Source organism: Phyllostomus hastatus, unplaced genomic scaffold (genome assembly GCF_019186645.2).
Source record: "Phyllostomus hastatus isolate PE091 unplaced genomic scaffold, TTU_PhHast_1.1 phas_contig_29, whole genome shotgun sequence".
Taxonomy (NCBI): domain Eukaryota; kingdom Metazoa; phylum Chordata; class Mammalia; order Chiroptera; family Phyllostomidae; genus Phyllostomus; species Phyllostomus hastatus.
In genome coordinates, this window is record NW_025333835.1 from 5,023,511 (window position 1) to 5,049,588 (window position 26,078).

The 26,078-nt window shown below is 40.3% G+C and overlaps 1 protein-coding gene across 4 annotated transcripts in view; it reads right to left on the reverse strand.

The window, feature by feature from the left end:
- DGKH (diacylglycerol kinase eta) overlaps positions 1 to 26,078 on the reverse strand; it is a 209,440-nt gene that overhangs the window by 117,651 nt on the left and 65,711 nt on the right. For all 4 annotated transcript variants that reach the window (XM_045839171.1, XM_045839172.1, XM_045839174.1 and 1 more), the window contains exons 3-4: positions 9,463 to 9,573; positions 7,148 to 7,228 (exon numbers count right to left, since the gene is read on the reverse strand). In XM_045839171.1, coding sequence (XP_045695127.1) covers positions 7,148 to 7,228; positions 9,463 to 9,573 — 192 coding nt within the window. The remainder of the gene's footprint in view (positions 1 to 7,147; positions 7,229 to 9,462; positions 9,574 to 26,078) is intronic.

Sequence of the window (26,078 nt, forward strand, 5' to 3'; positions counted from 1 at the left end):
AGTAAAAAAAAAACAAAAAATTAAGACTGTATTATATATTTCATAATAATAGAAAATGCCACAGCAGAACTTGGACTACAAATAAATGAATGATGTACATTAACCTAAAAGTTAATGAAATGCCAATAAGGCTGCCTGGGATTGTCCTTTTCCATTCCTCGTCACATCAATGCCACCTAATATCACAGAAAATGCTTTCAGTGTCAATAGGTTTGATTGTCATGGTTGTCGCCTATTGCAGAAGACTCTTGAAAAACCATAAACTCAAACATCGGTCAAAATTAGCACAATTTAAGGTACTCTGAAATATGTGGGTATGTGTAAATTTATCATATCCATTTCTTTCAACATTGTGAGACCTGGAAGAGAGGAACCCAGCTATGCTGTGTGACCAGCAAAAATTGTAAGATAATAAACAGGCAGTGTTTTAAGCCATGAAGTTTGTGGTAATTTGTTACGAAGCAACAGAAAACTAATACAATACCTGAGGTGATTTAGACAACCAAAAAAACCCCAGAAAACAGGACAGTTATAAACTCCAGGGATGAGAGCATTTGACTATTCAAGAAAGGAAAAGTAATCAGCATGTACATAGGTTTTCACCATGTCAGTAAATCCTGTGACATGACTCTCATCGTATGTAATGTCCCCTCCCAGGGAAGCTCAGCCAGTCTTGATGACTCGCTTACAACCTACAGAATGCAGCAGAGACAATGCTGAGTAACTTCCAGGTTAAGCTTCTGCTCAACTCCCTGCAACATTCACTCTAGGACCCATTTTACTGGAGAGTCAGTACTGGGTTTTCTGGGGAAGCACAGCTTTCCCACTTTCCATGTACTAATTACAGATTTTATATTCACTAGTAGCCCTGGTTAATAGGTCATCCTTAGGGACTTTCAGGTGATGAGAAGTGGCTGCAGCGAGCTGCATTTGGTCACTCCTAGATTCCCAGCCATCACACCACCCACCTACACCATTAACCAGACAAAATAACAGCAGTCACTATAATCCAGTAAGGTGGAATATTTAACTATTTAAAGATAAGGAGGACTGTCAATTACTGATTAAAAACACATCCCTTGTTCCATTTTATACCCTGGAAAGTTTTATGAGACTGTTTTGCTATAAAACTCTAAGCAATCTGCCTAACATTTGAATCTCCACATTTCTAATCCAAACCAACTTCAGAAATAATGTTTGATTAAGTGAAGAAATTTCTGGAAAATATTTTAACAAAAATCTTCTCATGTTTAAAATAAACTTTCATCTTATCAATTAAATCAACAAATACAGATAAGGTGATATGAGGTACAAAGATAGGACACAGTCCCCAGTAATTATAGGTCAAGGAGGTTATAATAAACATTGTTAAGTTTTTAACTAAATATAAGGCAGAATACAGTAAGTTCTATAAGGAAAGTAGAAGAGAAGAGACTGCATGTAGTTCAAGGTCCAAGAAAACAGCTGTGTAAAGGATTTGAATAACCTACCTCAAAACCCAAGTGTTTCAGTTTCCTTTACCTTTATCTACTCTTATACCCTAGCCCTTGTCTTCATCTGAAATTATTCCATCCCTCAGATCTTAAATGCTTAAATCCTTTTTCAGACTAACCTATAGATCCTTGTTGGGAGGAAACCCTTATCTCCACTTTTATTTTTCATGTATTTACCTATGCAATACTTGACATGCTTTTTGGCCTTTCTGAACCTCAATATCTTTTAAGAAAAAAAGTTTTATTGATTATGCTATTACAGTTGTCCCATTTTTTCCCCACCTCTTTATTCCCTCCACCCTGCACCACCCCTCCCACCAGCATTCCCCTCCACCTTAGTTCATGTCCATAGGTCATACACACAAGATCTTTGGCTTCCCCATTTCCCACACTATTCTTAAGCTTCCTCTTGTCTATTTTGTACATACCAATTATACTTCTTATTCCCTGCATCTTTTCCCCCATTCTCCCCTGGACCTCTCCTCGCTGATAACCCTCTGTGTGATCTCTATTTCTATGATTCTGTTCCTGTTCCAGTGTTTGCTTAGTTTGTTTTTGTTTTTATTTTGGTTTTGGGTTCAGTTGTTGATAGTTGTGAGCTTGTTGTCATTTCACTGTTCATAGTTCTAACCAACTTTTTCTTAGATAAGTCCCTTTAACATTTCATATAAGGGCTTGGTGATGACGAACTCCTTTAACTTGACCTTATCTGGGAATCGCTTTATCTGCCCTCCCCTTCTAATTGATAACATTGCTGGATAGAGTAATCTTGGATGTAGATCCTTGCCTTTCATGACTTTGAATACTTCTTTCCAGCCCCTTCTTGCCTGTAAGGTTTCTTTGGGGAAACCAGCTGATTGCCTTTATGGCCACTCCTTTGTAGGTAGCTATCTCCTTTTCTCTTGATGCTTTTAAGGGGAATGTAATTATGATGTGCCTTGGTATGTGCTTCCTTGGGTCCAACTTCTTTGGGATTCTCTGAGCTTCTTGGAAGTCTATGTCTTTTCTCAGATTGGGGAAGTTTTCCTCCATCATTTTTTCAAGTAAGTTTTAAATTTCTTACTGTACCTCTTTTTCTGGCAGCCCAATGATTTGGATGTTGGAATGTTTAAAGTTGTTCTGGAGGTTCCTAAGCCTCTCCTCCTTTTTTTGAATTATTCTTTCTTCATTCTATTGTGGCTGAATGTTTATTTCTTCCTTCTGGTCCAAACCATTGACTTGAGTCCCGGTTTCCTTCCTTTCACTGTTGGTTCCCTGTACATTTTTCTTTATTTAACTTTGCATATCCTTCACTTTTCCCTCTATTTTGCAGCCACACTCAACCATTTCTGAGAGCATCCGGATTACCAGTGTTTTGAATTCTGCATCTGATAGGTTGGCTATCTCTTCATTGCTGTGGCTTTGTTGTATTTTTTCTGGAGTTTTGATCTGTCATTTCATTTGGGCCATTTTTTTTTTGTCTTGGTGTACCTGTTACATTGTAAGACGTGAGGCCTTAGGTATTTGCCAGGGTGGGGAAACCTTTGTCACTGTTTTGAGGCACTGTAATGTTGGGGAGTGGTCTGAGAAGGAACACTGCCACTTGCTTAGCTCTCAGCCAGCTTCCACTCACTTCTTCCACTACCCACAAGTAAATTGGGCCCTTCTGGTGCTGATTCCGTGTGGATGGGTTTGTGTACATTCTCAGACCCTGTGGGTCTCTCCAATGAACTCTCCTGTGAGGCTGGGAGTTTCTCCCACCACTGTAACCCCCACAGGATTTTTTTACAGCCAGAGGTTTTGAGGCTTTATTTCCCTGCACTGGAATCCTGGGTTTAGCGGTTGCTCCCAGTTGTTCCTCCCGGTTTATCCGCATGCAAATAGTGGGAATGCCCAGTCCTCCCACAGCTGCCTCACCTGCCCTGGTCATCCAGCTGCCACCTTGGCAAGTGTCCTCTCCACTCCAGCTGCCTGTCTCCATCCCTCCTACCAGTTTGGATAAATGTTTTTTCTTTAACCCTGTGGTTGTCAGACTTCCATACAGTTCAGTTTTCTGACAGTTACGGGTTTTTTAAAAAAAATTTGTTGTTGTCCTTCTTTTGGTTGTGGGAGAAGGCAAAGTATATCTGCCTACATCTCTATCTTGGCCAGAAGTTATCTCCACCTTTTATGAGTTTCCATAGAAGGGAGAGGACTATTGTTCACTCTTCCGGGAAGGAAAGTAGTAAGGCTGATTGCTTCATCACCCTACCCCACCTTCACTAGGGAGAAAAGAAGAATAAGGAACATTTTGGACTTAGGTCTCCAACAATTTATCAGAATCTCTGTATTTAGTGGTTATTGGATCCTGTTAAGCTATTAATAAGCTGTCCCTTAGTACCCGTGTTTCATTCTCAAAATATGAGAACTCAGAGGGGGAAGATAGATGAGTTACTAATTCTCCAAATATCCAACAATCCCTTTATCTCTCTGTCCAACATTCCCTAATCAGCAATTCCCAACCTTTTTGGCACCAGAGACAAGTTTCATGGAAGACAATTTTTTCACAGACATGGTAGGGGTTGAGGGGAGGGACAGGTGGCAGAGCTTAGGCATTAAGGTGAGGGAATCTTCCCTTGCTCAACTTCTGCTATGTAGCCCAGTTCCTAACAAGCCTTGAACTGGTACCAGTCTGTGGCCTGGGGGTTGGGGACCCTTGTTACAAATAACCCTGTATCATTTTAGTTTTTCTCTAGCTTCATCTTTAAAAAATGCTATAGCGCTAAGAATTAAGAACATTATTAAATTTGATCTCCAATCTTGATGCTACGACACTATCTACTACCTAGTAAATCTTCCACAGGTCCCAATTCAGTTTCAATTCTTATCTTCTATAGAAGCTATTTCAAATCTCCTAAACTCTTACTCAGAGCAGATGACCTTTTCTTCAATTTCACTGAGAAAATGGCAGTATTTCCTGCCAACAGCTACTGTTAGCAGTGGATGATTGGTTGGAGCTCAGGGAGTCTCCCCCATTGGCCAGGGTGGTGATAGGGGAAGGTTCTTACACTGAGGGTAGGAAAATCCCTTTCCCTTAGGCCCCCTGGTACCAGACTAGGGGTGGGACCAGGGGAAGGCAGGCACATGTGCCACAGAAGTCAAAATGGTACAGAAGGTATGTTGGTGGCCTGCACCAGAGGCCTGTCAGTCTAGCCTGGGAAAAGAAGGGATTGGATGGGAGGCAGACCCACCTGAAGGACACAAAAGTTTGGTAAGTTGATTGGTTATTTTGAGAAAGCACTTGGTCCACCCACACCCAAGCTAACATAGTCCCATGGGAACAAAGAAATGCTCTCTCTTGCTCAATGCTCAAGCTCGGGACCTGCACTCATACAAGGTATTTGCTTCTTCTCTCCATAGGCTCTGTGGTCTTAGCAGCCACATGGCCCACGGCCTCCATGAGGGAGCCTTTCTCACTTTCTTGCCCACCTGGAGATGCATAGGCCAGTGCATTTGTGATTTCCCTCCCAGAAGCACATGACCTTGTGGTCCTAGAAGCTGCATGGCCCATGAACTACAGGAGAGAGCCTGAAATGAACAGCAGCTAGGAACATGCTAGGCTACCTGGATAACCACTTAGCTGCCGCCTGTGCGCTCCAAAGGACCATGCTTTGGAGTGGAGCAGAAACTCTGGACACTGGCTTTTCCATGGTTTTGATGAAGTCATGAGCTTTTAGACTAGAGTCTGCCATTCTCCCATTGCGCAGCACCTGAGTAAAACCTCTTTCTTGTTTCACCAGTTAAGTCTCACGAGTTTGGCTTTTGTGGTGGCAGGCAGACTAACTCTCTCTTTTTTTGTTTGGTAAGACAACTTCCATCAACTTTCTGTCTCCTGTTCAGTGCTAATCTTCTTACCCTGTGCTCTGGTTCCTCTACTTTTTTGCTTATGCAGCAATCATGCTCCATTAATTATTCCCTTTCTCTCCAGAAGCTTCAATTTTCAATTTCAACAATTCTTTACTCTCTTTGTACATACACAATCAAAACCCATTTTAAAAACAAAGCAAAATAACAACAAAACCAAACTTTTCTCTTCAAGCCTGACTTATTTTTCTAGCTATACTTGTTCTCCTTTAAAGAGTCAAGTTTTTAGGAAGTGCAACCTACCCTGGCTCCCTCTGCCTTTCCATTTTGAATTCTCGGTGCAGCCTAATGCATGCCACCCCTCCACTGAAACAATTCAAATAAATCACTGTGAGCAAATGACATCTAAGCTAACAAATTCAACAATCCATTTCTATTTCTTTGACTTGACCTCTCCACAGTATTTGATGTTGAACAACTTCTATCTTGAAACTTGCTGCCACTGGCTTTTTATAACAGCATTGCCTCCTGATGCTCCTTCTATACTTCAGAATGCTCTCTTTCAGTTTTATTGGTCAAACCTTAAATTTTAATATTTTCCCAGGATTCTATTCTTGGCTTTCCTCTTCTCAAACTAAACTCTCCTTGGGGAAGGACTGGGGAAGGGGAAGGAATATTAACACCATGAGTTATATCCCCCATGTCCATAAATCAGTAAGACTAAATCTGAACTCATTTGCTTCCTCCCCCACCCCCACCCCACCAGTGCTTGACTCTATCATGGCACTGCTCTGTATTTGTTTATCTGTCTGTCTTCCATGCCCTGGTTTGCCTAGGGGATGCACACCAAACAATGCTGCCAGAAGTGGCGGTTCCCTAGAGCAGGGACTGGGAGTGTAGGTGGTGGCACCTTAGAGGATTTAAGAAATATGTAGTTATAAAAAGAACCCCAGCTTGACTTCACTAAACTATGCTATGAATATCTTAAAGGGAAGTGATATTTATTTACTTATCCATCCATCCATCTTTGAATCTCTGTGCACAGCACAAGAGCCTGGCACACAGTATTCAACCATAAGGTACTCAAATCATGTTTTTTTTTTAATCAGAAAAGTAGAAAAGGAATGGGATATCTAAGATAAACTTTGAAGAACTGGTAGAATTTCAACAGGTATAGATGGAGGAGGAATCATTAAGTCAAAGGGAACAGGCAAAGCATAGGCACAGTCAAAAATGCTGGGCTGGTAGAGTAAGTCAAATAATTATCAATAACATGAGGATGCCAGGGCACAATTTTATAACACTTTAGGATGGAGCTGCGGGTGCAGCCTGACAGGCAATGACAAACCAGTGAAGTGTCTTCAGCAATGGGATTTGTGAGTGGAAAGGAAAAGAACTAAATGGATGGACAGAGGACACCTCTTAAATAGCTACCAAATGACTTACTTAACTGAGCAAAAATGAAGGCCTGAACTATAGCAACTGCCTAAACCTAAACCACACAGAGCAACTAAAGTAAAAGTAGAAGAAAAGGAGGGAAAACATTGTTTATGAGACTGAAGGTAAAAACCAAACTTTTTGAATACTCAAGAACAATGAAGTTAGTTGGAGTATTAAATTTAAAGGAGGTAAAAAATTGAAATTACTAACATTACAATCATGAATGGTGTTGAGTGCTAGAGTATGCAATACATTTATCAAATTTATTGTGTTGGTCAGAACTCCAATAACGATAGGTTGACACAGAGCTGGTAACTGAAAAGGGCATTCTTTACATGTAAGGGAAGGTCATTCTATAACTTGAGTAGGGAGTTTACAAAATATAACCATACCGTGAAGCTGTTGTTAGCATTTTTTGTGCTTGCTTCAGCTACGCTGGCATCTGAGAGGTCAACTTCATCAAATATCAGAGACTGTTAATGAAGAACAACACAAATACATTAAATAAAAACCTAACTCATTTCTCCCCTCTCTCTACACACACACACACACACACACACACACACACACACACACGTATGTATTTTATTATCAGGTCAGGACTATGAGGGTATGTCAGGAATTAGGAATAGAAAAATGAAGAAAAATGTAAGTGATACTTCACGAGGAAACCCACAAAGTACAAGTAACACATAAATCAGCAACATCTGTAAACCTTGTACCTTCTAACAACTTCACCAGGCGGACAGAGGCAACATCAGCAACATCATTGTTCCTATAGTGGTTAAGTGAGAAATGAAAAGAACCAGTCCTGGCAGAGATCACATTGAGCTACTTAATTCTCTGAACCTCATTCTCTTCATCTATCTAAACTGCTCAAATGAGCTGATGAAAATGCTCTGCAAATATGAGATGATGCTTCTTTTATACTCTTGAAAGTGGTTTTAATCAAAAAAGTTCCACTGGTAAAAACTCCACAGAAATGGAATCTTTAAAAAATTTACAATTTAGAAATTCAGAAATTCTGATAAATAAATGTACCCCCCAGTTTTAGTCATTTGGTCATTGTTCACACTCATTCAATGATCTTCCTGCAAGGCTGTATAACAACGCTTCTCCTGAAGCCAGCCCCCTCCTCTGATAGCTTCTACTGCCTCCCGAGATCTCCAGAGGATTATGATTCAATTCAACTGATATGATTATATGACTTGTTCCCTGATGCAAAAGAATTTATAATATAGCATGACTGATAAAATACACAAAACTAATTTTAATGTAAGACAGACTATTAAAAGTAGAACAGATGAGATACTACGAAATACTATGGAGGGTCACAGATAATTTCTCCAGTAAAGAACACTTAGCCTCTTTAACTTGTAAATAATGGAATAAAGGATACTTTAAATAATTTCAAAGAAAACAGAATTTCATCAAGTGGCAACAGAGGGAAAGTCAGCAGGCAGTGGGAAACCAGGGGCAAGGCTGCCTGCGGTCAGTGCTGCCTAGAGACAAAGTGAAGTCAGGGTGGAGCTGAGTCACAGATGACCCTGAACATAATGACTCTTAAAATAAGGTTATTTTATTGGATTATTACTTCTATGGCTGCACAAACCAAGACTTAGGTCTTGTTTGTTGATTTGTTTTTACTTCCTGGTATATAATTCTAATTGTATCAGAAACATACATTCTTTAATATGGAAATTATCAATTACTTAATTGGCACAGAAGCAAAAAAATCTTCATTTTCATTTTTGGAAAAAAACAACAAAAAAACACATCTAATCATAATTTCTTTCTTCCAAAACTACATTATTCGTATTTTATTCAACTGTTATATAAAAATTATTTAAAGCCTTAATTTGATTTCACTGTCATTTTATTCTTAACCGCTAGCATAACTGAGAGATTATTGTGTGTCAAGTACTATGTAATAAGCACTTCGTGTCTATTATCTCATTGCAGCCTCCTCTCAAGATCACATGCTGTCTACAGCCATTCCACATGCTGGAATCGGATAGGAATTCTTGTCTGAAACCAGAGCATTGATCCTTTTTTTAATATTTAATTTTATTTTATTTTAGAGTGAGAGGAAGGGAGGGAGAAAGAGGGAGAGAAACATCGATGTGAGAGAGAAACATCAATGGGTTGCCTTCTTGCAACCCAGTAATGTGACCTGACTGAAAACCAAACCAGGGACTTTTTGGTTTGGGGGATGATGCCTAACCAGCTGAGCCACATAGGCCAGCCAGGGCACAGCACAGACTCTTAACAACTACAGCAATTCTCTCACTTATGGTCAGGAAAAGATTTATAATGTAAAAAAATAGCAAGAAAGGGAGAAAAACTAAATTTTGAGTTTATCATATTTAATAAGGTTACATTTAATATTTCATTTAATTGAAAGGAAAGAAAAACAAAAGAAATAATAAAAAAGGAAAAAAGGAAAGAAGGGGAGAGAGGGAAAAAGAAAGAGCTAGCCTATCTACACTAGAACCTTCCTCTTCCATTGTCCTTAAGGGACATGCTGTGAAACTGACACAAATGGGCTTCCTTGGGGTTGGGTCCAAGACAGATCACATTTATACTACTGAACTCATACAATTGCAAAGGGCTATAGTGAGCCCCAAGACAAAAACAGTTTGGAAAACCAAAATTTAAAATCCATCCACAACCTGAAGTGCTCACAACTAGTATTCTCTTGAATTACCTTTGAGTCCTTTGCATAATAAAGTGTGTGGCCTCGAAGCTTGAAGTATCGCTTTTTCCACCTTTGGAAGGAACTGGTTTGCTTCAATAGTTGTCCCTCTTTAATACTGGTCTGGAGAGAAGGAGAGGCACAATGACAGGATTAAAATGAAGTTCAAAACCAAATAAAATTCTGAATTAATAACACATTATCATTAGTATTCTGAATATTGTTTCCCATGTCCTAAAATTACATGTGAGAATATTTTCTACTTTTTTTTATTCAACCAAGAGAGCATAAGTGCAAAGTCCCAAGGAGCAAAGGTAAATTTAACACGCTTCCTTAACCTCCAAACAGTCACAAACAGTATGAAAGGCACATGCACACAAACTTGTAGTCATAATACAGTGTGATGCATACAATGACTTGTATATAGTATTCAGTGAATGGTGAAATGGGTAAGAGGTGAAATGGGTAAGAGGTGAAATGGGTAATATGTAATGATTAAAAAAGGCACAGACTTTACATCCCCATGACTTTTTATAACTGGAAATTTGTACTTCTTTCACCTTTTTACTCATCCCCTCTACCCTTCTCCCATCTGACAACCTTTATGAATATAGTCAATAACATGGTAATAACTATGTATGGTGTCAGATGGATACTGGACTTAACAGGGTGATGACTCGTAAATGTCTAATTACTATGCTGTACACCTGAAACTAATATAATACTGTATGTCAACTATGATTAAAAAAATAAATGTAAAATAACTTAAAAAAAAGAAAAGCATGGGCTCTGGAGCCCAAAATCTTGTGTTTAACTCCTTGTGCCACCACTTAGTAGCTGGATGGCCTTAATCGAATTACTAAACTTCCTCATACCTTTATTCTTTCATTCATAAAATTGGATAACAGCTTATAGGTTGTTGTGAGAAATTAATTTTAAAAAACTTGTAAAGGACTTACTGTACGGCACATAGTAAGTGGTCATTAAGTAGCAAATAGCTAATGACACATGTTATTGTAACAAACATATTCAATGCACTGTGCACGGCTGTCCAGAGAAGGAAGCACCAGCTCTGCTTCAGAGAGAGTCAAAGGCATCCTCCCAGAGGAGGGCCCAGGTGGGTCTGGAAGTTTATCAGAATAAGGGATGAATAAGTGTATTTTAGGTGTGTGCAAAAGTAGAAAGGTTTAAAACAGCATGAATATTTGGGGAATCTTCAAAAAGTTTCAGTTATAAATGCAGGGCAGGGTTTACAAGGGGAAGCAGCAGGAGATGTGGCTGGAAGAGGCCGGCAGGGGCTCTGTGCCAGACCCTGTGCTAAAGTGCTTATGTATCCAAGCTCATTTCAACATCACCAACAAAATATTTGGAACCCCTCCAGCCTCATCTAGTATCTCTCCCTCACTTGGCTCCTCCGTCCACAATGTTTGCTTTTGGTGAGCATGCATTCTCCTCCCTTAGGTCTGGATACTACCTAGTCCCTCCTCCTGAACTGTTCTTCCCTCAGACACCCATCTGCCCAACTCATTCACCTCCTTCAAGTCTCTGGCTTTTCAATGAGACCTACCTCACTGACCTGCTACTTAACACAGTTACATGCTCCCCATATCTCCCCCATCTTGGTCTTACTTAGTCCCCCACACAAAGCACTTACTATCTCCTAATGTATAATGAAATGTATTATGTTTATTCTGCTGTCCCTATTAGAACAGAAGGTCCTTGAGTTTATTATATATAACAAAATTAAACTTAATGATTCACATTAATTGGAAGTAAAAAAGAAAGGAAGGAAGAAAGAGGGAAACTATACTTATAGCAAAATAAACTTCTAGCCTTGCTGTTGAGTTTGTCCTTAAGAGACAAGTCACAGGACTGACTCAAACAGACCCCCTTGGGAGGGGGTCCAAGAAGGATCACACTAATACTGAATTCACAGGGAAACAGGAAGGATATTCTGAGCCTCCAAAACAAAAACAGCTTATAGAACCAAAATCTTAAATCTACCCCACTGGATTGCACACTGATATCTCAAGTACCAAGAGCATTATCTAGCACATACAATATTGAAACTTATATGAATTTATAGCAGGTACTAAGATTAAGCCCACATCTATTTTAGGGCAGAGTTTATTACCAACTTTTATACTTCACTGTCTTTTATTATCAAGAAGACATAAACTATTGAGAAAAGTTTGATGTCACCAATAAGGCAGTTAAGTTATATTAATGTTTACTTTCTATTTCAGTAAAAGATTTTTCTCTATAGTTTTCTCTAAGATTGTCCTCCAGGAACTGCTGAGAGGTCACTAAAATTTAATTATAACAAAATACTTTTAAAACTTTATTACCAAAACGCTTGATTTGGATGCAGACAAACTTGAAGTTTTTCAAGACCAGCTCTGCAACACACTAACAATAGAACCTGGGCAGGTTATTCCAGCTCTCTGTGCCCCAGTTTCCTAAAATACAGGAATAATAATACCAACTTCACAAGCTTGTTGCATTTAATTTAATTACAAATTAATGCCTGGAGAGCACTTGTGCTGTCTGGGTTACAGAAAACATTCAATAAATGGCAGACAATGTTATTATTATGATATCATTATGTTATTAACTTCAGCGAGTATTTGTCAGGCACGGAATTATTAGAGCTTCTTGGATAAACAGGATAAATGTTCAACGGCTACTGTGAGGGCAAATAACAGCTGGAGCAGGAGGAGAGTATGAAAAGATGAAGCTAAAGGAGACAAGAGCTAGGAGCTGCTGGCTTTTTTATTCTAAGTGCATAAAGCTAGTGAAATGTTTGGAGTAGGAGAGTGAGAATGGGGAAAGGGGCAAGAAAGTAAGAGGGGGACCAGTTAGGAAGCTGCTACAGTAGTCCAAGGGAGAGACACTAGGAGCTCGAACCAAGTTGTAGCATCACTGATATGGACAGAAGTAAAGCAATTTTGATGCTATTCTGGAGGCAGAATCTACCGCACTTGCTGGTACTCATGAAGGACAAGCGAGGGAAAAGCACCAAGGAAACTCTCAGCATTTGGCTTGGGCAAGTAGATGCAAAAGACTGAGAGAGGACATGTGCTGGAAGAGTTCTGTGTGAGCTTCACTGTGGTGCTGCTGCAGCATTTCATGTTACCCTGGGCAGGGATTATAATTCTTAAATCCAAACATGAAGTATTGAAACACTATAAAAATATAATTTATCTGAAGAACAAATCAGTTGGAGATCCAAATTACACAATTGAGTGTTATTGTGATTTTGGTAAAATTCTGTTTAAGGCAACGAGGAAGATAATTTAATGTTTGGTCTATTTGTGTTCCATGAGCACTGTTTAGAAAGCATAAACAACTACTTTATTCTCCACATGGTTATTAAAGTAATTTTCTAAAACAAAGACCTGATTATATTATGCCACAGCTCAAAGCCCTTCATTAATTCCCTACTGCCTATAGCATAAAGTCCAAATTTCTGTAAGTACCACCGAAGACCCCTGCTTGATGCTCTCCCACCTCCTCATGATGGTCCCTTCCCATGCTGCTCCCTCCACCCTAAGTGTTCTCTCCTCAATCTGCCTGTCTTAAAAGCTCCTATTCATTTCAATTTGGACACAGTGCTACTGGACCTGTGAAGGCTTCTCTGACCCGAGGAAGAAGTGACCACTCCCACCTTTGTATCCCAGACCACCCTTACCCTATCTGTATAGCCTTCCAACAGCCACCTGTTACATTGCTTCAAACCTGGCTTTTCTATCAGCCTCCAAAACTTCCCACCACTTCCTTCTGAGTCCAGGCCCTTTTGGCTTTGTACCGTGTATCCTTCTTTCCTCTTCTGAATTTTGGCCCAACATGAATTTCTTACTTCCTTAAAATTAAATTTGAGCTCTCCATTGAAGCAAATGTATATATCACATTAAGTTTTATTAAATGCACCGGTTGTTCTAAAATCTGGATAATCATCTGAATCAGCTAGAAAACTTTGTAGACATTAACAGCCTCAGTTCATCTGGGAGGTTCTGATTCGACATGTTTAGTGTAGGGCATGTTAACCAGCACATATTAACATCTCTTTCAGTGACTGTAATTGTCACCCAGGCTTAATAAGCAGTCTCATAAACAACAGTAAGTATAATAATTTGTGTAAGTTCTTTAAAAAAGATAATTCAGCACTTCTGAATTTTTTCCATTCACTTTTAATTGGTACCGATCAGTCTAACCATTTGCTCTTATCTGTCTTTGAGTATTTCAAAAACTTCGCAAGAATCTTCCTAAAACACATCTTTCATCTATATTACTAAAAACCCAAAATGTTTTTCTCATGTGTGCAGCCCCATTAACGTGCCAGTCCTACCCTCTTTCCACACCGACTAGCTCTTCTCCAGTGAAGGTGGGGGTAGTAATTTGGGTTAATAACTGTACATGCTCACTCATGCTCTTTCCTTTTTCTTCTTGAGAGCTAGCTGCCCATAAAGAACCAAGTCATGCTCAACTGTCATTCAGAAAAAAAAAACAGATTTGATTTGCAGGAGACTAGAAGAAGACTTCTGAATGAAGGAATGAAAACCTGGGATTTGTACCAAACATTACCGTGTACCAGGAAATGTGGGGAGGGAGGTAGATAAAGAACAGCAGCACTAGCTGCTGCTTCTTCCTCTTCCTCCATGTGTCTCCAGCCTGATCCACCACCCAAAGCCGGTGCTGGCACTGGCCTGACCCAGCCAAGAAAACAAATGCTGGCAGAGGAATCACGGTGGGAACAATGAAAGGATGTTTCACACAGAACCAGAAGATAATGCAGTAAAAGAGGGATATCCCAGCTTATAAAAGAATGGAGATAGGGAGTATTTCTGGAATTAGTTTTGATAATGATGTAATAAAGTGATTCAGGTGCTTTGTCATTTACAACATCACCAAACATTTCCCCTTTTATAAATTGCCATTTGAGTTTTGTGTATCAGAATAATCAGAGGATATATGGCAAAGCACTTTTAAAAGGTAATCCAGGACTTGACCAGCTGAGCTTCCTCCCCAATCAGAGGACCTCTGAGTAATTCTACAGTTCTATGAAATACAGTCCAAAACTACACAGCATGATAATTACATACACTTAATATAATGATATTTAATAGTCATATAACAATTGGCGTTTAATATTCTAGAAGTCTGTGAAATAGTTTTATTTGTTTTAGTCACACACAACTACTGCTGTTTTGGTTTAAAAAAATTTTTTTTCACAAGTAATTGTTTACTTTGACATGTAATACACATTCACATAGTATTCAAGTTGTCTGGGATGTGAATGGTGAGAGAAAAATGTAGTTTGGTCATCTGTCCTGCACTGGCAGCAGATACACTCTAGCACTGTGTGTACAAGTGTGTCTCAAGTCAAGGGAAGCATAATACTCTGGGTCTGTGGTTCAGCATTTTCTCATCTGCCATGTGCCATGGAAAGGACTTCCCACCACAACTCACAGGACCTGTCAGACAATACCCAACTCTGCAGCAGCAGCAGCAGGCACTAACCCTGAGAAGGGATTAGGTCCACTCCTCAAGAAATCCCGGGAACACATGCATAAGGAGATAATGAAAGAGCTCATTTCCCCAGGCCTCGAGAAGTATTCTGAAACCTCCAAATCTATTCAAAATATCTTCATCATTTTGTTTGGAATACTATAAATTCTCATATTTGCAACACATTTAATTATAAATTAACACATTCCAGAGCAAAATCACGGAGATTATCCAACATGTTGTAATTGCCCTTTATATCAAAAACCATCTAGTGATTGCTGAGGTACTTCATCCCTCATATCACGTTGTAATTCCCTTGAGAAAAGCTATTTAATTACTTTCCTAAAACTGGTTGTTTTGTGAACTTTTAATTTGTTAATTCCTAAAATTAAGTTTTCTTTCCATTTTTAATATGTTCCTTCTTTAGGAGTCTCTAAATGTATTTTTCTAATAGGTAATATTTAAAAGATAAATATATATAATTCTATAACATGCTTTTATACTCTTATTTAAAGGAGGAGATAAAAAATGTGGACACATCAAATATGCTTTTTCCCCATAAATACCATGAACTACAACATATTACCACAGGGTGGTAGTGGTGTTATGCCTAATGGTCAGGTTTTTCTTTCAGGGCCAGGAATGTAGACGGGCCTTTTGTCGGACTTGTCAGAATCCTGGCCTATGCTCATCAGTGACACATAGTACTCTGTTGTAAAGGGGTAAAAAAATCTATTCTTTCAACTGTGAATTTACTTCTTCCTTTATTAAATACCCTCACTCACGTCCAAAAATAGTCCCTTTGCCCACACAGCCACAATGACATAATTATTTTGATGTAAGAGCCTAAAATAAACCACTAAGCATTATGCTTATTTTTTTAAACCAGAAACTAACATGCAAAACAGACAATCTCACACCATGCCTGAGTCCCACACTGTTCCCACTGCTCTGCATCCCAGACTGCAGTTCCTGGCTGAGGTAAGAGCCGGGCATCAGAGGTGTGGCCAAGGATGGGATGGAATGGGGTGAAGCTCAGGACCTGCAAACTAACCAAATACAAGCAAAAGTCATATTGTTACCAAAAATATGTCTCAGAAGGGCTATTAACCATTCTAAGCAAAATGTCTGCTTATTTTCTGGAATTTAAATTGTATACTCAATAATATGATTCTCAAATTATCTGGTTCTTCCCCAGAGATTGAGTATTTGGGTCCCAACTGCATAAGAAATTCTAAGTTAGATTTCCACCAATTCATAGGTAGGTAGGCAGGCAGACAGGCAGGCAGACAGACACTGATATATTATAGTTAATATCACAAACTGCACTCTAATGATGGTTTCAAGGAACAGGACTGGTACCCCTAAAAGGATAACCCATTTCTGGTAGATTTTTGAAGAACATCTTACGTGTTCATGGAAATGAGTGAAATCAAATGTGACTATCCTCTGTGAAAGGTCCAAGAGGAAAGCTGTGCAAAGGACTAAGGAAAACAGTAATTCACACACACAAACACCTTATACCAACACAGGCTCTGCACTTTGCTCATGACAGTATGTATGTACCTTTATCTGGATTCAGCCCCCATCACCTATGTATGCCTCCAGAGATCTCCCCTGCCTGAAAAACTGAACTCCTCCCTCCTTTATGCTGCTTCTGTACATTCTTTGTACTTCTCTCCTTGCACTGCAGCACTACAATCTGTTTACACGGAACACAGAGGTGCAGAGCTGTGGCTTGCATCCACAGCTGACTAGATGTTAAAGGCCTTGGGCAAATTACTTATTTCTGTGCCCAAGTTTCCTTTAAAATCCGAATAATAACGAAGATAACTAACTTGTAGGGGTGTTGTCTGGACTAAATGAGTCAACACATGGAAAATACTGACAACAGTTCCCAACACATAATGCTCAGTATACATTAGCTGTTCTTACGTTTCTCTTGTTCCTGCCCTTTACTAGGCAGTAAACTTCCCACAGGCAGGACCTTGTTTGCTGACTTCATCTCTGTATCCAGTACAAAGCACATGCCCATCACCTCAGTGGTACTTACCATTTGTTAAACCAAACTGAACGCTTCCCTCTGTCTTCCATCTGATTGTTCCCTCTGCACTCATTCCCTGCCCTCGGCATATATGGCCTTAAAAAGCAAAACCTTTTTTCACCTCTTGACTACATCCCAGGTCACAATCTATGCCTTCTCTACAAGTATAAAACTCATTAAAAAAAGAAAAATATTCTCGCTGCTCCTTTCCTTTTTTTCAACCCACTATACTACTTTCACTCTTTAAGAAAACAGCCCCTTGGCTATTTCCAATTATACCCTCTGTGCAAAATCTCTCTTGGTGAATGTGTACTTCACATTGTCCCAATTATGTCATCTGAATATATACGTAAAAAAATCTGTATTTATTTTCAATTTTTCACCCCAACCTCATTTACAACTGTGTATTTGACATCTCCACATCCACCTGAAACTCAACAAGTATATCTTATTTCATGTAACAGATGTCTTATTATAACAACAACAACAAAAAAAAACAACACTGATCTGTTTCAGGAAATCTAGATTCAAACTCTGAAATTTCCAGTAAATGACTACCCAACACTGAGTAAAAGTCACCCTGTCTGGAATTCAAAATGAACTCAGCACCAACCTACTGCCACTCTGTCCCCTTTCCTCTGACCCCCATCTGCTAACAGCAGCTTCATTTCCCTAAGCACACAATCCTCAAATTCCAAACTACCTTTTATTCTCCTTTGCCTCTAAATTCATTAGTTTTCCACCAAAATGTTTTCAAAAACCTTGACTTCCTTTCTGGTTCTACTGCCAGTGCCCCAAAGCTAGTAACTTCATTATTTCTCACCTACACTTAGCAAATCACCTCCTATGAAAAAAATGAAGACTAGCACTGGAGGCAGAAATCTCCTGCTGGACCAGCCAGCCTGATTGCCTCCAGCACCAACCCTCCATGTGAAAGTTACTGTCCTGTTTAACTTTGGCCCAAGTGGGAAAAACTACTCTTAAAAGCACATAATAGAGTGGAGGAAAAACAGAACACTAAAAAACAAGTCTTAACCAAAGGTCAGCAATAAGAAAAGGGATGAAACACAGAGGACCATGCTAGACAATATGAACAAACTATCTTGTCCTCCAGGCCTACAGCCCAAAGAGGGACCACGGGACCTGTCTGGACTCCCCCAGCAGGTGTACACCAAGTGTTCTCCTACCATGAGGGAGCACAAGCTCAGACAGACACCACACTCAAGGTCTCCAAAGCAAAACCAAGAAGCCAGACTCTCCTGTCAGACTGTGTACGACCTGTTCTCACAGCTGTTCCTCTACACGTAGAGATGCTGGCTTGCTGGGCAGGCCTCAACTGAATACTGATCCTTATTCTTCATAAAACAAAACCGCATGGACATAAACATGAAAAACACATATACCAAATTAGTGCCCCCCCACACCAATTCTCTATACTCCATCCTTCCAGTATGACTTTCTTATTATGCAGGTCTAATCATATCACTTCCCTGTTCAAAATCTTTTTGTTGTTCATCAGCTATAGAGTTAAAGAAAATATCTGCATTTAGAGTCCTTGACCATCAATACCTTTACTGCTTTTGTAGCCTCCTCTCTAGGTACAGCTTCCATCCCCACACCCCTGCAGCTTATGCTCCTGGTATACTGGCCTACCTGTCATTGGCTGAGCAAAACACACAGCCTCCTACCTTGCAGCCTCTACTTCAGTGTCCTTCCAGAGAATGCTCTTCCCCAGGATTTTCCCCCTCAATGGCTCACCCTTAAATATGTCCTTTCCAAAGGTGTCACCCAAGCAAGTAGCACTCACTCATGTACAATTCTATGTGCTCAGTCCTCCCAGAGCCCTATTTGTAAAAGGTAATGGAATCGCAGAAAGAGAGAAATGTGCTAAGATGATATTTACTCTAAAGACCTTATCACTGTCATCTTCAATATTGTCAGTGGTACATGAATTCCAAAAAATATATTATACCATGACAATAAAAATAAATTACAAAACAGGTCAAGTTACCCACTCAGTCTTCATTAGATAGTTTAATCCTTTCTCCCTAACCCCCAAAGTCCAATTATTTTGTTTTTTCCTCATCTTACTCAAATTCCAATTCACTTGAGAAAAGTTGTGTTCAAAAAAGTGAATGCTTCTGTTATTGCTGGAATGAAATGGAACAGTTCCTCTCCCTCTCTCCAATGCACATATCCCTACATCTTGGATGTCTGTGTTAGGCCACATCACATTATGTGGTGCCCTTATTACACATGATTCTCTGCATACACACAGACTTGTCTGCTGAGGTTATATAAAAGTCAGGGAAGACTTCCTGCTTGCTGTACTTTTCCCTAGGAAGGTAAAGACTATTTCATTCAGATGCCTAAGAAGTAAAAAAATTCCTTAAGTGAAGAGGTAAAAATGAGTTTCAATGATTCACACATGAACTATTTTACAACTTTTCATCCATTTAACACATTTATGGAGTATCTACAAGTCAGAAACTATTCTAAGCAATGGAGATAAAGCAGTAAATAAGTCTGATGAAAATGGGTACATTCCTGGAACTAATAAAACCAGACTTAAGATTCTACAAAGGATTTTTATCAATATTTAATTTCATTTTAATTAACCTACATATAAAAGGTGTGTAGACATTACTCACCTGCTTATAAACCCTACTAAACTAGTTTGTACGACCAAGAAAATCTGTAAGTAGCATATGAAACAGTAAATATAAAAGTTTGGAACAATACCCTATGATCACTCAAAGAACAGAGAAAGCAAGCAGCCACCTTAGAGTAGCAGAATCAAAGTCCAAACGAGCGTCAAAAAGCGAATTCACCACGCACTTCCAAAAAGATGCCTGTTGTTTTCTGTCATGAAATATATAACCTTAGTATATAGAACTTTAAAACCACACTCACACACATAACTGTACAAATTGTTAACTGTTTTAGGTGGTCAAGATTATGTATTTTTTATAAAAAGCACCTTAAAAGTTTTTAAACTTTTCTAAATTAAATATTTTATTCCTTTAATACTGCTTTACTACTAATACCAGAAGTAACCAAACTCAGAAATATTGTGATTATCAGCTTTAGGCATTAAACTGAAGTTTATTTAATAAAAAAAAAATAGTCTCCCAATAAAGAGATCCTGTGCAGAGCAGAGAAAATCCTTTGTGTAGTGGGAAAAAAAATCAGCTAGTAATCTACCATAATAAATTCTTCCCTTCTCCTCATACTCAGCCTTCCAGCTACAAACTCCATTTCCTGGTCCCCCTTGCATGCGGCCATGTGACTAAGTCTAGGTTACTGGGACATGAGAAGTGATAGGTACAGCTTAAGTACCATCCACTCATAGACACGACCTGGGTTTACACTGTCTCTTTCCCACTTTCTGCTGGGTGGCGATGGTGATAACTTGAGTAACCTTAAAAGCTGCCCAGAGACACTACACTGCCCAGGTATGATAGATAATATCTGTATCCCCCCAAAATTCGTATGTTGAAGCCCAAGCTCCCAAGTGATGATAAGGTCATAAAGGCAAAGCCCTCATGAATGGAATTAGTGCCCTTATAAAAGAGATCCCAGAGAGCTCCCTCACCCCTCTACCATGTGAGGACACAGCGAGAAGGTGACCATCTATGAACCGGGGAGAGTACCCTCATCAGACAGTGAATCGGTCACGGCCTTCCTTGATCTTGCACTTCTAGCCTCCAGAACTAGAAGAAATAAATGTTTGTTGTTATAAGCCACCCAGTCTATGTCTTGTTAGAGTAGCCCGACCAGACAAGGCACGAGGCTTTTTACAGTTGGACCTCCGCCTGTGGCTAACATCTCGCCAACAGAATGTGAGCAGAAGCAACAGACGTCATTTCAGTCTAGGCCTTTATACATGGGCATACGTGCTCCATGTTCTCTTTCACTGCTTTCTGCCTGGAACCAGGAAATGGTGACATAGCTTTGACCATAAAAGCAAGGACAATTCTCTGGGGACACAGCAAAGAAACACTAAGGAGGGAACCAGGGTCCCTAAATGGCCCACTTACCAACAGAGATACCCACTTACCTCAGAAGCTTTCTTGGACCCTGATGTTAAGACAGAGACTTTTTTTGTCCTCTAAGTCTCTGAACTTAGGGTATTTCTTAGTTATTACAACGTGGCAACAATGTCTAACCTAGATTAAAACCACCCCATCCAATCTGGACCACAAGCCTCTGAACTGTTTCTGGTAAGAGAGAAATGAATTTTTACATTATTTGAACCACTATATTTTGGGTTTTGTCACAGCAGGTTGGTCAACATATACTATGTTCCTACCATCTAGTCTGTAAGTAATCATTACACATGTGTTGCCACCCTTCAAGGCCTGATAGGTTCATGGTATTTGTTCAGAGGGAAAAATATTCATGGAGCCGTTGGGATGGCTGGCATGCCTTCATCTGTGGTTGGGCGAGCCATGCACACTGCAAGCTCACGTCATGGCCCCTGCTCCCCAGCGTGGCACCCATCATGGCACCTGTCCCCTTGCATGTGTCTCATCATCATCGCCCCCAGCAGGGAGTCCCTACCTGAGTAAGTACTAGAGGGGAACAAAGCCAGCAAGATGCCAGAAATTACATAACATGACATAATTCTGTGCATGAGAGCCCACTTCATGTTATAGGAACAGTTTACCGGACCCAGTCTCAAGGCTATGAGGACACTGGTTATCAGGCCCCTCCACGGCTAGGGGAACACTGCTCCCCTTAGTTACCCAGACACCTGGGTGAGAAAGCCAGACTGCCTCCACTTACCCTACAACACACAAATCCAAGAATAGATGAAAGAATCTATCCAACATCCACTTCCCTTTTCCTCCTTCACAACAGAACCCTGATCTGGTTTATACACTCCCCTGAAAGTCATGTGCTTAGGCGAGACCTGCTAACTCTATTCCTAGTTCTAGCAAGTACACAGTAATTAGTTTAAAAATTGCTATGAGGATTCCTTTCCCCTTGCCATCAGTAATTAGTTCAAAGGTTGGACATGACCCAATTCCAGCCAATTAAGATGTGAAGGAGGTCTCCTGGGGGTGTGGTGGGTGAGCTGCTTTTGGTATCCAAAAGAAAAAGCCCGTTTTCTGTGACACCTTGAATTGATGCAGGCACTTTGCTAGGGACACAGTTAACACAGTGATGAGGTCAAAGCCAAGAGAATCACAGAGAGAAGCTAGTCAGAGCCTGCCCCTCCTCTAGGTGCTTAAGGCAACACGACTTGCGGCCTTTTGGTTACCTGCAGCTGATAAAATGAGTCTTCACAGAGTATACACAATAAATAGACCAATGCTGAAAATGAAACAGAAATAATACACTACTCCAACCCAATCACAAAATGAGAGAAACATACTTAATTGCTATCACCTTTTGAGCATCAAAGGGCACCTGGAACCACCACAAGCAGAAGAAAGCTCAGCTATGTTAAACAGCATTCATTTGCTCTTACTTCAAAATGACAATCCACAAAACTCTAAGGCTAAATATTACATAAACCCCACACCCTAAATAAAATACAACACTGTCCTCCTCAGGTGGACTGCAGAGGACTCCCTCGAACAGAAGCAAAACCTCTTCTCTTCAACCAGCACACTGAGGTGATCTTTTCATTTACTTCTTACTAATTCTCAACCCAATCTTTTAAAAAGCTTTTTGAAACATTCTGTGTACTCTTGTCAAACTTCTAATCAGTATAGTCATTGCCACCAAAAAATAGAGCTCCACTGGGTACAAATGGCAAAAACATTCCTTTCTCCAAATCCATTCAGAACCCTAATCATTCCTTGTCATGGATGAAATCTGTTCCAAAGCTTTTCCAGTCATTCATAAAAATTAAAAGACCTTTGGTCACAAAAACAACTTTATTTCAGGAGGTAAAATGTCCAGCCCAAACTCCAAACTTTATTCAAAGTTAAAATTTCTCCCCTCCTGAAGCCCAGGCTGCTCTAGGTACCACAGGCACCTTCTCTTGAACCTCTCAGTTCTTCCCTTCAAATCACTACTCAGAGTGTCTTCACTCCTCAAATGGAGCCTCTTCATGGGTTCTGCAGAGATTTTTCCCTCTGGAAACACCCTGCTGTGGCTCCCAGGGCTCACACAGAGCCTCTCCTCCAGATGATCTCTTAGATGTCCCCACACCCTCCTGCCTCTGCATTTAATGGGCACACCTCCAGCCTCTACTGCAAAGGCCATACTGCCACTGGCAGGAAAGGCTCTTGGGCAGGGATATTCATTAAAAGACCCTCTCCTGGTCTTTCTGGTCCAAAGAAAATAGACCCCACTGCCTGTTATTATTGAAAACATAACTGGCTCCCAGGGTGGCCACATCTCCTTGTTCTGAAGCCAGGAAAGTGGGTATAGCCCCAACATTTGACCTCCAGAAGATCATGTCAAGAGAACCAAGCAGTCTCTTTCCAACCCCCTCACTCAGCCTGAGGTGAAATGGAAGCACCCCTTTCCTTCCTGCCCTCCCAGCCCATCTTGGCTGCTTCAACCTAAGTTACACCTTCAAGGTGGTGGGCTAAGGGGAGCAACCTCACTTAGGAATGTGGATGTGTCATTGCCACCTATTGTTTTGTTTGCAACCTTTTGGGGCCTCAGCCAAAACTGAAGCAGAACAAAACCCATGTCAACATCCTGTTTTGCTTGTTTTTCCCAGTATCCAGTATGTCTACCTCTTCCTACTCACTCTTCCTCCAATGTCTAGAACAGACTTCTGTTTTCACAAACTTTTACACATACTTTTTTTTAACTTAGCCATTGTGTTTTTGCCCTATGTCTCTCCCTCTTGAAACTACCAAACCTCTAAAATTCCCTAAGCTCATCACCTCTGTTTCTTCAGCAACCACTTCCACTGACCATCTGCAAATATACTTGTCCTCCAGAAATCCCTGAAACAGAACTCTCAAGTCACCTGTGACCTTTTAGACCGGTGTTGTCCAACAGAATTTTCTGCAGTGATGGAAATGTTCTATATCTGCACTAACAGAGTGGGCACCAGTCACATGTGGCTGTTGAGCACTTGAATTCCCAATTCACCAGAACACTATCATTTGGTGCTGCCAGGCATTCTTCCAGGAACTTTTCTTTATCCATTAGTTCTATGAGGCAATTTTTAAAACGTGTAGAATTTAAAACAATGGGCTGAAGAAAGAGGCCAGTCTTGGCTGGGAAAATAACATGAATATACTCTTATGAAGGGATTAATTAATCTGCAAGTTATGTATTTTTTTAAACAGTAAATCCTCTTCTTTTTAAGACTTTATGTATTTATTTTTAGAGAGGGAAGGGGGGGGAGAGAGAGAGAGAGAGAGAGAGAGAGAGAGAGAGAGAGGGAGAGAGAGAGAGAGAAACATCAATGTGCGGTTGCTGGGGGCTGTGTGGCCTGCAACTCAGGCATGTACCCTGACTAGGAATCAAACCTGCGACACTTTGGTTCAATGCTCGCTTCACCTAGCTCAATCCACTGAGCTAAGGAAGCCAGGCCAAATTATGTCTTAAAAACAATGTACATACATTAATTTAAAAGTACTTAATTGCTCAAAAATTTTACCATCATCTGAGCCTTCAGTAAGTTGTCAACTTTTTGCTGGTGGAGGTTCTTGACTAGATATTGGTGGCTACTAACTGATCGTGCAGTGGTTTCTGAAGGATGTATTGGCTGTGGCAATTTCTTAAAATAAAACAATAATAAAATCTGCTGAATCAACCGACTTCTTTTCATGAACAATTTCTCTGTGGCATGTAATGCTGTTTGATAGCATTTTACCTACAGAACTTCTTTCACAATTGGAGTCAAAGCTCTCAAACCTGCTGCATCTTTATCAAATAAGTTTATGTAATATTCCATCTTATTTGGGACTCTCTGCACTTCCTGGACTTGTGTGTCTTTTTCCCTCGCCAGATAAGAGAAGTCTTCAGTCATTATTTCTTCAAATAGGTTCTCGATCCCTTGCTCACTCTCTTCTCCTCCTGGTATCCCCATGATGCAGGTCTCGTTACACTTCATGTTGTACCAAAGGTTTCTTAAACTCTCATGTTTTTAAAGTTCCTTTTTCTTCTTGGTGCTCTGCTTAGGTATTTTTTTCTACCTTGTCCTCCAAATCACTGATTCGATCCTCTACTTCACCTAACTTGCTGTTTATTCCTTCCAGTGTATTATTTATTTCAGATACTGCATTCTTTATTTCTGACTGGTCCTTTTTTATGGTTTCTATTTCTTTCTTCATGCTATTGAGCATTCTTATAATCTTTAAACTCTCTATCTGATAAATTGCTTGCCTCCATTTCATTTAGTTCTTCTTTCATTTGGACCTGTTTCTTTGTCTTCCCATTTTGGCTGCCTCTTTGTGTTTGTTTCTTTGTATTAGATCTGCAAAGACTCTGGTGCAGATTTATGTCAGACACTGCCTGTGGCTGGCCCTGGGCAACATGTTTGGAGCTATCAGTGATCCACAGCTTTTACTCCTCTGCTGGGCCTGGGTGTGTGCAGAAAGAACCACGCTGCACACCAAGGCCAGCTTTTACAAGCACGAGGCCTGGGGGAGAGTCAGTTAAGGTCTCAAAGCTCCCAGAGATCTGCGTTTGCCTTCAGGTTTTCTGTTAGGCTGAATCAGTTTTAGTGGCTCTAGCGGTACTTCTCAGCAACCTGCTTAAGCTCCACAGGATAGGGCAAGAGGAATTTCTGCTAGTGAGACTATTGCTTCTGCCTAGGCTGTTGGCGCATGGAAGGGAGTGCTCTGCCTGGGAAAGACGGCTTCAGCAGTATGGAGAATGACTCAGCAAAGGCAGCCTAGTGGCTGACCCTTCAGCTCTATCCTCAGAGCCATTAACCCTAGACTCTCCTCATGTGGCTCTAGTCTGCTCTGCTCTCCCACCTCCGGAGCCCAGGGTAAGTGGCTGAAAACGAAATTTTGTGTGCTGACCCTTTGAGAGGCTCTCTGCGTCTCCACCTTTCTCTCCCTGGTGGACAGAAACCCTGCTACTTTTCACAGCCAGATGTTATTTGGGTACCTTTCCTGGTGTTCTCAAATGGGAAGCCCCACTCTAC